Source organism: Pempheris klunzingeri, chromosome 13, assembly GCF_042242105.1.
Source record: "Pempheris klunzingeri isolate RE-2024b chromosome 13, fPemKlu1.hap1, whole genome shotgun sequence".
Lineage (NCBI taxonomy): Eukaryota > Metazoa > Chordata > Actinopteri > Acropomatiformes > Pempheridae > Pempheris > Pempheris klunzingeri.
The window spans coordinates 14,781,647-14,797,777 of NC_092024.1; the positions used below are offsets into that span (position 1 = coordinate 14,781,647).

The 16,131-nt window shown below is 41.6% G+C and overlaps 1 protein-coding gene across 6 annotated transcripts in view; it reads right to left on the minus strand.

Annotated features, from left to right (window-relative positions):
* Positions 1–1,681: 1,681 nt before the first annotated feature.
* qkia (QKI, KH domain containing, RNA binding a) overlaps positions 1,682–16,131 on the minus strand; it is a 73,434-nt gene continuing 58,984 nt past the window's right edge. The window contains exons 5-8 of one of the 6 annotated variants that reach the window (XM_070841671.1): positions 10,582–10,669; positions 8,819–9,118; positions 6,622–6,696; positions 1,682–5,375 (exon numbers count right to left, since the gene is read on the minus strand). In XM_070841671.1, coding sequence (XP_070697772.1) covers positions 5,359–5,375; positions 6,622–6,696; positions 8,819–9,118; positions 10,582–10,669 — 480 coding nt within the window. In that variant the 3' untranslated portion in view covers positions 1,682–5,358. Of the gene's footprint in view, positions 5,376–5,892; positions 6,697–8,680; positions 9,119–10,581; positions 10,670–16,131 lie in introns of those variants that run through there. The other 5 variants (XM_070841668.1, XM_070841672.1, XM_070841669.1 and 2 more) reach the window with 5 other exon arrangements.

A 16,131-nucleotide genomic window follows, 5' to 3' on the forward strand; every position in this document is an offset into this window, starting at 1 on the left:
TTAGCTTAAGTTGCTCATTACGGCACAAAGGGGGCAATGTAAAAGATTAAAGGCCAGCCCTACATTAATACATTAAAAAGCTTGTGGCTCGCGACACTAAATGCATACAGGAGGGAAAACGATCTGGACTGGCTGCCAGTAATCCAATCTCTGTCTCTACTTGCTGGTGTACAAGCAGGTGTTATTGGAGAAAACACCCGTGTTTAGATCAAAGACACAAAATGTTAATTCCAGAGAAGAGAGCAATGGTAAGTTTGATGTTAGACACTTTTAATCCTTGTTCTTTGCTTGCTGAGACATGAAGAGAATTGAAACAGTTAAGGCCAAGTTGTTTTTGTTGTGCAGATTTAAAAAAAGGAGAAGAAAAAAAAAGAAATCTGGAGGCATCACTCATTGGGTTAAAGTAATAATCAGGATTAATGAAGTTAATCTTTTGCTTGTGTCAGTGTCAATACCTTGAATTAGTGGAGGAGGAAGAAAGCTGAATAGAGAGAAAGGAGCTGAATGAACCCAGGGACGAGTGCACTGACACAAGAATGAACGACACACACCGCTTCAAAAACTAAAAAAAAAAAAAAAAACTGCCCCCCCTCCCAAAAAAACCCCCAATAAATACTAGCTAGCTGAAATCCATATCAGCATTTTACACTGGAAGGAATAGTAAGGTTGTTTTGATCCCAAAGTACTTCATATTGGCATGGTGTACTGGTGTGTGTCTAAGCATTATGGACGCTCCCAAATGGTCCAGTATTAGCCGTTATATCAATAAGCCGAACAGGGAGAAGTGTTCACCAAACAGACAACAGCTGGTGATAACTGTAATGCTGCTATCCAGGCATAACAAGCCATGGAAGCAATGGAGAAAGAAAAAAAGGCCGGGGAACAGCTTTAGACTATCACCCAACTGTCATCTATAAATTTGCAGAATGTCTCTTGTAAATAACTCACTACATCTATAATGTGTGCTGATGAGATGTCCTGCTTTCCATAATTCACAGTAAAATTAATCCTTTTGAGATGATTAATACGCAGTATTTCTGCACAGATTATGACTAGTCCTGCACTAACTAATGGCTACAGAAAGTTTTATCTTTAGAGATTTGGGATTTTTTTTTTTGGACTATGAGTGTACAGACAAATGACCCTTTTAATCAGAGTGCGCTTTGTTAAAGAGGGAACATCTCCCAGAAGTTTATCAGTGACCTCAAGTAACGTGCAGCTTCTACCCCCCACCCCCTCCCCCCGGCACTGCGACACTTCTTGTCGTCTCACGGGGTCAGTGACACAGAAGGACAGGACAACTAACAAGAGAGTTGTCTCTAACAGAGACGACGAGACACAGCAGCAGTGTTGGAACTGAGCGGGGAGGGCAAGTATGAAGAGTGTCAGCAGATTTCTCCAGCACAGAGGTGAGAGCGCGTGAGCGGGAGTGAGGGACGCTTATCAACTCGTGCAGTTTCCAGTTAGGCTGTGTGTGCGCTTGTGTGTGTGCGAGATGAGTGACTGTATGTGGAGCATATGTGCAGCTGACTAGTGTTCATGTTCATGTAGTGTGCGTGTCAATCAGTCAGTGTAAGTGATGGCCAGACACCAGTTTTAATTGTGTTAGTCCGTGAACCAGACCAAGGTAATACATTCATGAAACTGGTTAAAAACACAAGACAAAATATCAGCAAGTTAGTAAAATTCTTACTAAGAATGTTTTATTAAAATAAATGCCAAGAGGTTAATAAGAAAAATAACAGCATACACCATGAAAACTAAATGCAAGCATGTAAAAATACTTATGACAAGAAAACTAATAAAGTAGCTAATGAGTTAAACAAGCTGGGAATTGGCAAGAAAACAAAACAAAATATAACAGGGAAAAGGCAACACTCCCCACAAGAGACAGTTTTCAAGATTTAAAGAGAAGGGGGCGGGGGGGAGGAAGAGAGGGCGGTTTGGGGTAGAGGGAGGGGGGAGTTGCAGTGGGTTTAATTTAAAAAAAAAAAAGAAAGAAAAAGAAAAAGCACTCAGAAACATGATTAATATACATATAAAATGAGATTAGAAAAATACATTATAAACCTGTAACAATGGCTGTTAATTACATTATCATACATGTAGTAGGCAGGCCAGAGAGAATACGGTAGGTATAGAGTTAACCTTTCACCTGATGGACTTATCCAGCCTTTCACAATGACACAGCATGTTGTAACATTGCAGAGGGAATTTTCTTAATACTGTCAAATGCTGAAAAGCCATCTCTTGCTCCACTTTAATATTGCATTTCAATTTAAAATAATAACACTGAAAAAGAAAAAAATTCATTGACCTTTCGTTGTAACAGCATGATGAAAGAGCTATGAATAGAAAAACAAACTGCCAAGGGTAATATTGGGATTTACGAATTCCGCCATTTAATATTATGAGTTTATTTCACCTTCCAGCAACAAACTGTCAGTTGTTTCAATAACTGAAAACTATTTGGCTGTGAAATAGAGTTGCTTGTTTCATTATCCAGCATTTTATTTGTCCATTATAAATCTCATGATTGTATTGATGGTGTTGTTGTGGAATTGACACCGAGAGACATGGACTGGATGCTTTCAGTTTGCAGCTGGTGAAACAAACGGGCTCAATGTCAACGGGGACGAACCCTGTTTCATATCCGTTCCCTCGAATGTTATGTATTTTTCTCAGCTCATGATCAAAATATGTTCTGGCAGACTACTGCATTGCTACTGGCAGTTCAATTTGTTCTAGGAAGTTAGTCACAGTCACCAAAAAAAAAAAAAAAAAAATCAAGACAATATTTCATATGACCATTAAAATCGAAATAAAGAGAGAACAAAACCTGCACATACAGCAGAGTAAAGGGCCATCAAGTCAAGGAAAAGAAAAAATAATTTCAGGAAGACAAAACCATGGCACATATTTTAGCTGGTCAAAACGACTGCTATTCTTTTTGCATAGAATAACTTCGGTAACACCACGATACGGTGGGAGCTACCCTGCTCAACTATTCAGAGCGTGTAACACTAGCCATTCCTCTCTGCGCCATCTTGGTGGGTGCTGGATATTATTGAACACAACTGGAATACTCAGAAAACAGAAACCACTGTTGATAAGGCACTTTGATTTGATCCTGTCCGTCTCGCCTCTGATCCTCGTTAACTTTTCAAGGGTTCTGACTGTTTTGGTCTTCGTCTTCCTTTCCAATCATATCCAAAGTAACAGCACTTTTTCCTCACCCACTCAGATTTTCTGTTTTCCCCCTATACTGTTTTAAACATTTTTTATTTTATTTTTTTCAGATTTTGTAACTGCAAGTAAAGTATCAAAAGCTAAAATTGCCAAAAATAGATTTTTCAATTTTTTTCTCTTCTCCAGCACCCTGTAAAATTATCTATTTTTTGTTCTCTTCTGTATTTGTATATGCAATGACAGATATCTACATTTTTATATATTTATATATATATTTATATATATATAAGACGTATGTATAAAGCAATTTGAACAGGCAGGCATGGCTTTCACATCCTATTTTTTCTTGAGAGAGTTGAACAAAAGATTGTGGGCTCAGGAGCTGGACTACGATCACAGGGAGGTGTGACACATTGTGGATGCGCTTTGGATGGTTCATCATGTGTTGAAAAATAAATGTTTCATCACTATGATACGACTTAACAAAATGCTTTTCTAATTTGCAGGGGGGCTCAGATTATGCCCACCTGATTGTAAGAGAAAATGATTTCACTGGGGTTAGAAAAAAAACACAATTAAACATAAATTGGCCAAATGTTGAGATGCAAAAATGAGAAAAAAAAAAAAACCCAGCAAAAAACAAACACTCTTTTGGCAATGTGGCTGATGAAACAACTCAATATAGAAGCCAAGTATCATGACAAAAGCATTTATGTACAGAACTTCAAAGTGCCCTTCCCCCTGGCAATGTACTGTAATTGAGTAGCATGTTGGTTTAGTGTTAATTGCCTGCGTTCACCTCCTCAGAAAAAAATAGTAGTATTAATGGGTCAAAAATCATCTAACTGAGTGGCTGTCTGTTCCAGCTGAAGGCAGGTACCACAAATTCACACCTTTCCAAACTCTAAAATCACAAAGAGAGCCCTCCGTGAGACAGATGCATAATTGCAGATATATAATTCATTGGAAAACCCTTTGGCTAAATATGCACACGTAATACTTTTTTTTGTCTTTTCAATCACAGCTCTGCTAACTCATTGAGATATTTTTCTAAATACATCAGGCACTGTATAATGGATGTAGTGTGAGTGGGGGCGTAGCAATGGTCAGTAGCTAATAAGCACTGCTCCAGTGTCCCCGAAGCCTCAGCACACCCTACTTTCATTGTAGTATTAATTAAAAAAAAAAAAAATTAACACACACACAAACCCATCATCCCAAATAGTAACCTTCCCATCTTGCCCTTCATCTTTTCTTACTTTCTGCAGCCTGCTTTAAACATCAGATTGTGTTTTTGTTTTCCAGGGATAACCACCTGCCTTATTTTGACTTGTAGCAACGTTAATTAGTCAAATATGAACAGACAAACTAAAACCAAGTGAGGAAAATGACTCAAAAGTAAAGCCAAAAAAAAATTAAAAAGACAGAGGAAAAAAAATACACATAAATCATGAAAAGCTTTTTTTGCAATCATTTCAGCCATGCTTTTTAAAAACAGACAGAAAGCTGTTTGGAGGTGCACACCCAGAATGTGTCAGCTCATAATTACATCTTAGAGCTCAACAAATGCACTACATGTGAAAAATGACAGAAATTAAACAAGTTAATGTGAGTGTGTGTTCTCTTTCCTTCTATTTCTTTTTCTCTCCCAGTAGGTGGGTGTTGGAACAGGGTGGGAGCAGGTAGGGGCCCTTACATTTGAGGGGGGTTATGTCATTACTCTGAAACCAAATGGTTTGCGTCAAATAGATCTTGAACTTTGATTCATACGAGTGAGGTCACCAAATTAGGGTGATTAAAGGAGGGCGGGTGGGGGTCTTTATTGCTATATAATTCAGTGCAGATTTATGAGTAATACCACAAACACATCCACCCAGTATATGATTTATGAAGAAAAAGAAAGAGAAAGAATGGGAATTGAACTCAATGAACAGAGGGAAAAAATGAATATTACACAACTTTGTTGGGTTTTGTTGTGTTTCTGTGAAGATTCTGCGTTGGTTTCTATTTTTGTCAGAACGTGTTAGGGTAACTGTACGGGCAGGCGCCTCTCTCTCTCTCACTTGCGTCCGAGAGGCTAGCAAAGGCAATTACCAGTTAACTGATCAGCAGGCAGGCTTGGGGCGGCTCGTCATTGGGTGAAGAGTTCAGAGGTCAGAAGGTCATGTGTTAGTTGCCGGTGGCGGCTAGGTGGTTAGAAACAAAAACAAAACAAACAGAAAAAAAAGATAGAAAGGATATTAGTGTCAGCAAGAAGAGACTGGAATGACATCATTTTAACAATAAAATGAATGCAATCTCTTATGTCGCCCCCCCGCTCCTAATTCCCTTGGCAATGTGAGATGAACCCAGCTAATCTCATTATAATCATGACGTAGTCACATCATGATCCAAACAGCTAAGCCCCCACCCCCGAATCAGGTAGCTTGGTGGTTTAATTTAAGCGCACTTTGCCCCCAAACCCAAAAAAACAGAAGCAAAGAGAGGCCAGACAGACAAACAAAATAAGAAAAACAAAAATCTAGTGTTTTAGTGTCTGTCAAGTTGGAGTGCAAGTTATAAACAGTGTGATTAGTGGTAAGGAGACTTACAATGACTAATGTTATGTGAGGGATAACTGTGACTAGTGATAAATGTGCAATGAATAGATGAATCGATGTTTTCCGATTCTTTCTCTTTATTTAGCAGTATATTTTTATATAATATAAATATACACAAGAACCATAAATACATTTGATATAAAATGCTCAAATATAAAATGACAGTACCTCATGTACAACTGAAATATTAAAAAATGTATTTTAGCTTTATTTCAATCTATTTGCAATACACTGGAGAGAATGCAAGCTACCTCAGCTTATGTCTGTGCCTGTCTGTCTTCCATAGAAAAATAAAATGCAAAATAAATTTAAATTTCAAGGTGAAATGGTGCCTTGTAGCAGCATGGCTACTTGTCTTCGCTTACTAGGTCTCTCAGATACAGTATAGAAATGCTTCTCCTTTTTCTTTGCTCCTTATGAGCCGAGGAGATAAATCATGTATGGGAACAAGCCTGCCCCATTTTAGGCTCTAATCTCACATCAGAGGAATGTCATTATACACCTTCGACACTGCCTGCAAAGTACTACCTGTCCTGGCTTCACAGCTGCATGAACCAAAAGCTGTTAAGATCACTTTTGCCTGAGCTTTGACAAATACAACAGTCTAGATATACTGTATATGTTAAGTACTAAATGTAAACAAAATGTGCAGACCACAAGCAACCATTTAGCTGGTGTGTGGATGTATGGGGTAAGAAAAGTGGTGGGGGGAAAGGAAAACAAAAAATACAACACAGACAATATACAAATTCCCAACTAAGGCATCGAGGCATAATAGGCATAATAATCATTGAAATTCAATAGTAGAGTGTAGCTAAGAGACTAAACTGACCTCTGTCAGCGGTCACAATCCTTTGGTAAGGATGGACCCGCGTGTCATGCCGTCTCACTTTAGTAGCCATTGCACCTAGATTGTAACAGGTCCACAAGGTTAGAAACCGGTCACTTTGAGCAGGGGAAAAACAGTCATCTTTTACAGGAACAACATTCACATTTTTAACCATTATCATTATAATGTTTGGATAATACAACAATACACAAAATAGCAACATAATACAGATTATAGTACATATACACACACAACACACATCTTTTTTTTTTTTTAACTTTAGAAAAATGCAGTAGAAAAAAAAATAATACACCTTTTTGGAGTTTTACTTGGTATTTAAAAATGCATAACTTAAGTAATAAAATTCCACAGTGCTCAGAGTTATATGGAGGACTCATTGAGAAGGGGACAGGTATAGTGTACAGGCTCCGGGGCTGTCTGCAAAAAATAATGTGATTCTTCCTCTGGGATCCAGAGGGGGATTGAGAGAAATTTGTCTCTTTATTTTGAAAGCTGGGGAAATCCAATACAGCTCTGATGGTAATTGAATAGTGCCAGACACCACCTGCCTCTCCCTCTCTCTTTCATTTTCTCTTTCCCTCTTTCACCATTTCTCTCCAGGTCAATCTGTTCACTGGCAGCAGAGGCTGTCATTTTCCTTTTAGATTTGTCACAACTGATTTCTTCCTACTGCAGTGCTTGATGCTGCCTCGTATCCATGACACAAACAAACTAGTCACTGCATGCTCCACTATTGCAAAAATGAAATGCGTGCAGGAATTTAGAAAAATAAACCAAGTCCTCCCAGAGGGAGAGGGGATGTGAAACAAGTTATAAAATTCATTTTGTTCTGGCATTGTCAAGTCAAGAGTGAGTTTTGGCTTATGACTACACAGTCACCTACACTACTCTGAAGAAGCAGGTGGCCTGACATTTCCTTATTCTTAGAGATGCCAGCAGTGGCTGTGCATGATTGTGTGTGAGTATGAGAGTGTGTTCCACAGGGCCCTGTGTTGCTGAAGGCACCAATCGATAGTGTGAGTAAATAAAATGCACTAAGCTGGTGTAACCCTGCAAGTTAAAGAGAGAAAAGCCAGTCAGCTGCCCGTCTGTTCTACACATAACTCCCAGAGGCACCTCAAATACACAGGTCAGCTAGAATCACATTTGTGTCTGCTGCTGCCAGATGATGCTGCAGACAACATTAGAGGAGTAATGTGTCAAATTAAGGCTGGAAAGCAACTGACAAAGGCCTCTTCTGTCTTAAAATGGGAAACAGCTTTGCTTTTGTTCACTACAGCTTCAATACAACATATGGTGATCATATTGGACTCCGTTTCATCAGGGGAAGTTCAGTTGTCTCTTTGGTAGCAAATGTGTTGAACTTAAAGCACCATTGAGAATGAATATAATACATAGGCCCTCATATTGAACTGTACTCCTGACACAGAAACTAGGGGGAGCGTCAGGTATTAGCACAGAGTTCAAGTTCAAGAGGGGTGAATCTAAGACAATGGAGAGAGGGGAAGGAGAAGAAAAAAGGGAAGACTGGAGGAATTTAATGAACATCCCCAGTGGGAGTGAGAGAGGGACTATCTACAGGCATCAAGGCCTGCCTGCAGAGAACAGCACAGAGAAATGATTTCAAAAGCTGCAGAAATCCGAGGGGATCTGCCGCCAGACTGAATATGCCTCCAGGCCAGTGCATGAAAGGGTTAGAGAGCAGGCTGCGTGTATGCGAACGTGTTTCTGTCTGTGTGCCTCATTTCACACCGAGGCAAGTCCTCCTATATAAACCTTGCAGAAAAGAGGCAGTGTAAACCTGAGAGCATAACTGTTTGCCGATAGCATAACTAAAAAACAGTGAAGTAACCTTTGTCTAAATTATAAAGACAACTTTCCAAGAGCCTAACCTTCACAAGTTAATTTTTGTCCCCCTTTACCATTTTAATACAGTGTCCATATGAGCCACACAGCTGGTCATCCCATTACCAAGAACTTCACCAGCACATCCACTCCTGTGAGTTTGTTTTTGATCCTCAGGTGGACACGACATATTTACCTTTCAACAAGTCCTGACTGTGGCTCAAGGAAGCTGCGTCCAGCACCCCAGCTCCAGGGTAAAACAAGCTGCCCTCATGTCCAGGCTGGCTAAAGTTGGCCGCTGTACCTGCTCCCATGCTTCCCCAGGTTCTCTTACCTAGAACCCCACTGTGCTCGATGGGGTACTCCAACAGGGAGGTGGGTGCCAGGGCGTAAGGGTACTCGTATGGGGTGGTGTAGATAAGCCCGCCATCCGGTGTGGGAGGCACCAGGGTGGGGGTGCCATTGGGCAGCATGGCAGCCATCTGAGTGGGCCGGATGAGGTTCATGATGGGGGCCCCAGCTGGTGTTGGGGGCCGGAGTGCCGGGGGAGGCAACACCTGACCTGTGGGGGCCGCTATGAGACGGGGGCCCTGAGCGGCTGCTGCCGCTGCTGCAAGAGAGAATGCAAGGGTGGCTGCCATAAGCAAGAGAGCAAAGGACAGAAGTAGAAAGAAAGGAGAAGGACAAGAGATAAAGTGTTGTGTGGTTGATCATAATCACAGATGAACAGCGAAGGATGAAAAGACAAAAGCAGGAAAAGAAGAGGAACCAGGAAGTGGCAGGTGGAGAGGGGAGAGGAGGGGGGCAAAAGGGAAAATTAGTCCATGCAATGATCATGGGGGTGAACCACAAAAGCCATAATCTGTTGCAAAAAAAAAAAGTCAACATAGCCAAACATAACAAAAAAATAAACCCTCACACCAAAACACAAAAGCACAATATGCGGCTGTCATCCCAATGCATTCAAAGCAAACATATCACCACGGCAGCTACACATTCATCTACTGGAAATGGCATAGGTGAGGTAAACAACACGCATGCCAACAGAAATGGAGCTGTTGACTAGATGTAGAGGAGAGACACTCAATGAAGAGCAGGTTTCACATAACACTGATCAGGAATTTTGGCCTGAAAATGAAGATCACTGCCCACAATGGGAACATACAACAATTGAATTGTTAGCAACTTCAAAGTTGTTGCCCCCCCCCCCCCCCCACATAGCCAGCAGTCCATTTAAGTTGGATAATGCACAACTGAACAGACAAAAATCATTTTTCATATGGTTCTGCATTAGCATGTGCCGTGAGCAGCGCTACACAAGCTTCCCCACAGGCAGGTCAATTAAATCAAGCGCCATGGTAACTATGGTTAGGTGGTGGGCCAGTTTATCATCATCATTTGAACAAATGATAAATAAGGAAAATTAAACAGTGAAATTATTCATGTTGAGCTTCATTTCATAAGTTTTAAGTATATAGAAGAACCCAGCTCATGATCATGCTTAAATGACATTTTTAATGATAATGAACAACATAACCAAGGGTCCTGGGGTCTCTCTATGATTTAATATTACAAATCATACATGTGCATATGCATTTAGACATGGCATTTGATGATTAAGGAGCAAACACTGTAGATGTGAGAGCTGGTGACCAACATGCAGAGCAAGTGGAATACAGCAATGTGCTGAAAGTCCGCCAAGAGCAAGTGACACATAGAAATCGCATCTGGATTGCAGGGGTGGGGGAATGAATGGACAGGAGGAGGAATGGCTGAAGAGGAAAGAAATACGGAGTACAACAAAATGGAAGTTGTCCTACTCATGGTTGGGTAGGTAAACATGAGATGTTTGGAGAGCTTCACAGTGAGAAAGGTCTGCTAGTGGTCAGAGATAATATGATGCTATGTACACAGGAGATGACTAAACATTTATTTAATAAAGGCACAAAGTATTAGTTAATGAAAAATACAGAAAAGGGGTTGTTTTTTGTATAATTAAGTATGGTCTAAGCAGTTAAAACATTAGTTATGAATGGTGTAAAACAGATGGATCGCGTCAATATGCATGGATATGCGTGTTCATGGCAGCTCACTTACGTGTTTTGATGTTGTTGTCTCTGTATGTCCCATTGAGAATCGCAAGCTCCATCAGCTGCATCTTCTTCAAGTTGTCTTCTCCCTCCGCCTGTGAGAAACAGAAACTTTAATGTCCATTCGCAATAACACACTAATTCCACACAAGCTGGGGCCCCTTTAAGGCCAATTGAAACAATCCACATGACGAACATTTCACCTAACAACATGCCTGGGAATTGTTAAAAGACTACAGTGGGGCAGCTTAATCATTTCGACACTACATGTCATCTGTTCTCCACAAGCACCGGTTGGATTGGGTTTAGGGAAACAGAGATGGAGATAAGCTAAAGTGCTGTTGTCATGGCAGAGTGCCTCGTTGTTACCAAAATGCTGACAGTGACATTAAGTGTGGGAATGCATATTCATAATGCATATCAGAATGATAATTACTGTAATTTTCTTTGCTCCCTTGTGCGCAATCAAATGCGCAATAACCGCCCTGGCTAATGTCAGTCCTGTCAATTAATGTTTGGATAAATAAATACAAAAGCCGCAGCCACTGTCATTATCGCCAAATTAGGGGACTGAAATTATTCACGGAAAGCAATTAAGATAGCACCCCTCCTCCCACTCCCACCCATTCATTCCTCCCCCTTTCTTTTCCGCACTCCCCTCACCTCCGCCCCCAAATTCCATTTCCCCTGAAGCTACCGAGCACTCAATAACCATGACAACAGAAAAGCCCCTGTGATTTTCCAGGTTGTACATCATAATTTAAGCAGGGCCTTGTGAATTACTCTCCAAACTGGAGGGTGCAAAGACAGACATGGGAAGCCCTGCTGACCTCAGATCCACCTTAAGTGAACTATTGATTTAATGCCTTTTGTACCAAAAAAGGTAAAACCGTGACACTTGTTTACTCATCATTTCAACTATCAAATGCAAAGGTAGCTTGTGCATATACACTCTGCATCTGCATGTAAACCCATCATATACACACAAAGTAAGGCAGACTGGCCTGTTAGTGGTGGCAGTAATAAACGCAGGAAGACAGACACTGAACCTACCCCCGTTTCTCTATACTATCTCTGTGCAGTGTGTCTCCTGGACTAAGTTTAACAACAGTCTGCTGCTCTATTCAGAGGACGATAAGGAAAGAAAGACATGGAAGGGAAGAGAGAAAGAAAAGAAAAAAGAACGGGGGCTCAGAGTTAAGCCCTCCCCTGAGATTTCTCTTCAACACAGCCACAGAAAGAGGAAGAGAAAGAGCGAGGTTAAGCAAGAGAAAAAGTGACAGAGGCTGGTCTCCCTTGACTAAATATACGGCAGTGGCTTCAGAGCAGTCACAGTATTCAACTGCGTCTGTGTGTGTCTGTGCAATGTTTAGTGTACCACAGAGCTGCCAATTAACGAAGCAAGAAAAAGTCTCTCTACTGCTTTTTCTCCTTCGCTACCTCCACTGTGCTCCGGCTCCCTTTTCTTTTAATGGGGAAGTCTTGAAGCACAAAAATGACACCAACATTTTTTTAAGCTAACAGTTTTTCCTGCAAAGACAGACAAAAAGCTAGTGACACAAACACTGGTGATGCAACATATAAATATTTCTGGTCATCAAATTTTGGTGATATGCAACGCAGAGCTGACAATTTTAATGCACCCCAACATCAAAAGATGGTACTAAACAAACGGTTTTCCGTAACAAAATATTACAGTCCAATTACTAATCAATTATTAATTCTGTTCAAAACAACAGTCATGTACAAAAAGACTTTTTCTAAAACGTACACAAAAACAAACACACACACAGGCATTGCTCTTAAATAGTTGTTAGTTAAATCTTGTGTCCCCTCACTAAGGTGAAGAAAGGGCCACTTGACATAATGTGTCAACAATGGTAACCATACTACGCTAATTGAACGTGACCTAGGTCAATGGCTTGCAAGGCTAACATGGGAAAGTAAACCCTCCTCCATGGAGAGCCAAAATCACTACTAATTAGATGCCACAATCTCTGTGTAAACACATGAACGAACAAGTCTTGAAATAGTGGCCTGTCACATCAAGTAGACTGCAAAGCAAACATTATCAATTCCCCATTTTTATATTTGTTGATTCCTTTCCCACTTCCTTTAGTTATTTACATCACAAGTTATATCAGACCTTGAACAGCAGTTTTTTTTCTTTTCTTCTTTCATTGTGTGTGTGTGTGTGTGTGTGTGTGTGTGTGTGTGTGTCTCTCCTTAAAAACTCTGTCGGTTGTTCTTTGGAAGTGGGCCAAGCTGACTTGCTGGAGAAAATAGAAAAATATGGGGAGGAAAGGGAAAAAGACTAGACAAAATAAGTGCTTAACTTCACCCGATGCAAATCATGCAGGGGACTGAATGTCTTATGCTTCAAAGCTTAACACCATTTGTGACAATAATAAATCAAACATTTGTCTTTATTGTCACTGTATGGAGAGCTGTATAAACACTATCCACTCTGCTGAAGCCATACTTGTCACTAGCTTTCTCTAACACACGGGCCTGCTGTCTCCCAGCTATAATTTAAATGGCTCCTTAGTCTTTCCTCTCATGAGCAAGGTGTATCCCAGCAGAATGAGTGCAACTTGGAGAACCACAGATCCTTGGTGTCTTTGTGGGTATACTAAAATACTTTCTGACAAGCCTAACCTTTTAAAATTCAGACAAAATAATGAGCACATTTGGGGGTTTGTTAGAGGTGGGTTGGTTTCTCACAAGATGTATGCCTAAGAGTACACCAGGGGTTGCTCAACAGAAAGATGCAGGCTCAGGACGATGACATGCTGGGATATGAGTGTTGGGGCTGCTTATGTGTGTTTGGGTGTGCTGCATCGTGATGGATTTGCTTGGTTGTGAGGGTTAAATGTGCACAGGGCAAGAGGGTGCCACCATCCATCCAATTCTGCATAGGTGGCACACTGCCTGTTGAGAGGAGAGAGACAAAATAGAGGGCAGCGAGAGGGGAAGAGCACAGATGCTGCTGCTAGGATGAGGTGTGCGCTGCTGTGTGTGAAATGTGTGTGTATCCCCAGTGGAGTGCCGCTGATATAGCTCCATCTTCTCACTAACATAGTTTGTTAGCTAAAGCCCCCAAACCCCGCCAGATCATTTCCATTTTACATCTGAAACAAGCTAATTTTTCCCTGTCATAATACAAATTCCCCATTGCAACATTTCCCTGTTTTTATCCGTTTTTGTTCTCTGTAGTACTCGGTGAATGGGAAGTGTTGGCAGTGTTAGTGCCCTGATTTGAGCTAAACAACGAGTGAGATGGCAGTTCCAAAATGGCTGCAGACAGGAGCTGTGAGATGAGGATGAACCAAAAGATAATGGTGGTAACACCGCTGGAGTGGAGTTGGATTGACTTAAATCTTGCAGCCCTGGGTGCACTGGGCCAGTTTCCTACTGGAGAAGCACAGCTTAGATGAATGTTTGATGAACAGTGCCAGGGAGAGCAGTTAACACTTTAATGTTGCCTTGCTCAAGGTGTTGCCACAATTAGCAAACTCCTCAGTCAGCATGCACCACCCATAATAAAACATTCACTAGGACTGTGTGTGTGTGTGTAAGCATGCCGCACGTGTGTGTGTGTGTGTGTGTGTGTGTGTGTATGCGTCTGTCTGTAATGATCTGAGTGCTGGAATTCCCTGGAGAGGAATAGCTACTGCATTATAAAATGAGAGGGATGAGGAAAGGAAGTTTTCCTTTATCATCCCTAACATGTACACATGGATGCGCGTAACAAACACACTCGCCCACACACTCCTGTCCATCAGCGGAAAAGCCACTCAATAAAGCTGCTCTATCCAGAAGAATCAGATTCAATCAATGAGGCCTATTTGTGAAATCAGCAGAGCGGTAAAAGCTATCAGGGAGGAGCAAGACAGAGGGATGAGGGAAGGAGGGGAAAGGGGGAGGAGGGAGGAGAAGGCAGACAGGAGCGCGATGAGCTAAAATAGGTGAGCCGTGTCCTAGTGCCACTACCTGACAACCCTGCGATGAGGTCACTAGATGCATGCTAAATCACTGTCATGCCTCACTCTTTTGTGCCTCACTCCCGATCAAAGCGTGTGTTCATATTTTGATGAATACAAACTGTAGCTAATGCCAATTGTTACAGACAACAGACTATGTGCATGTGGATGACAATAAGCAACAGATGACTGGCTGTCTAAGACTGTTTATAGGGCTGCATCCTCACTTTCCCCCATGACACACCGACTCCAGGTCCTTTCTCATCCATTTCACCACAGCAGGCGCCTGGATTAGGTTGGATGCATTTCCTCATGTCTATGGCTGCAAATGAGGGGGAGTTTTCGCTCATATCTGGCAAGAGTCACTGTCTATGCAGCTCAGCTCAGAGCTGAGCTTGGAGAGATGAAATGATGAGCAGAGCGGGAGAGAGATAGAAAGAGTGGTGGAACAAAAAGAGTACCAGGAGGGAAAAAGCACTGCAGAGCAAGTACAAGAGAAATCGTGAATGATTGTCTTTGAGTTGGTGGAGAGATGGAGAGATATACAGGAAGAAGAAAGGGATAGCTGGAGAATATGAGACAAGAAAAGACAGACAGCATAGTGAAAACCAATTTGTCTATTCCCTAGTGGGCTGACACTGGCTAAGGCCTGCTCGCCTTCCCTGGCCTCACTGCCAGTCATCACAAACAGGCGTATGCACACATGCGTGTACACACGCACACACACACACACACGTATCTTAGGTCTTAGCAGGACCAGGGTCAGGCGCTCTCCAAACTACTCCAATTACCTCAGCAGTAAACACAGCCTGCCCTGACTGCCTCCTGGGATATAGAGAGGCAGAATGTGTAGAACTGAGAGCAAGAGGGGAGGGGGAAAAATTCAGCAGAGCGAAGTGAAGGAGGTGGTATTGGGAGCCTCGGGGAGGGAGGAGTAGATGACTTCATGTAGGAGGATGGAACTGGTAGTGGCGGCAGCTGGTTTTTCTCCCGTTCCCCTCCCTCTCTCGCCTCCCTTTTGGTTCCTTCCCAAACTCCAACATCTGGAGGAAAATGATTACTCTCGCCACGCTGCCAAGACGACTTATCAACAATTCCACACTCTCCAGAAGCATAGGGTTAGAGAAGAGGAAGGAATGAGTACTTGTAGCAAGCTTCAAAACATCTCCATGCTAAATAAATAAGTGACGAGAAAGTTTAATCAATTCAAGTCAACTAAAGCAAACTTGGAAGCTGGATTGGGCTAAGAAATGAAAACACATGTGCAGCAAGCCTGATTGCTATGTTTTCAAAGACAAGTCTATCAATCAAACAACTTCTTCAGCAAAAATACAAAATACATATATACCACACACACACACACAGTTCTTTTTCATGGAAAATGGCCATGCATTGATTAAGTACTAAAAGGAAAGTAAAAATGCATACATATACACAACGTATCCAACCCTTTTCACTTTGATGACTAGACCATGTATCAATCGACAGCGGGAAAAAACACAAACTCATAACCTTTTTTCCTTTTCTCTTTCATACAAAGCACCTTTAAAGTAAGTGCTGCATGTCCTCTCTCA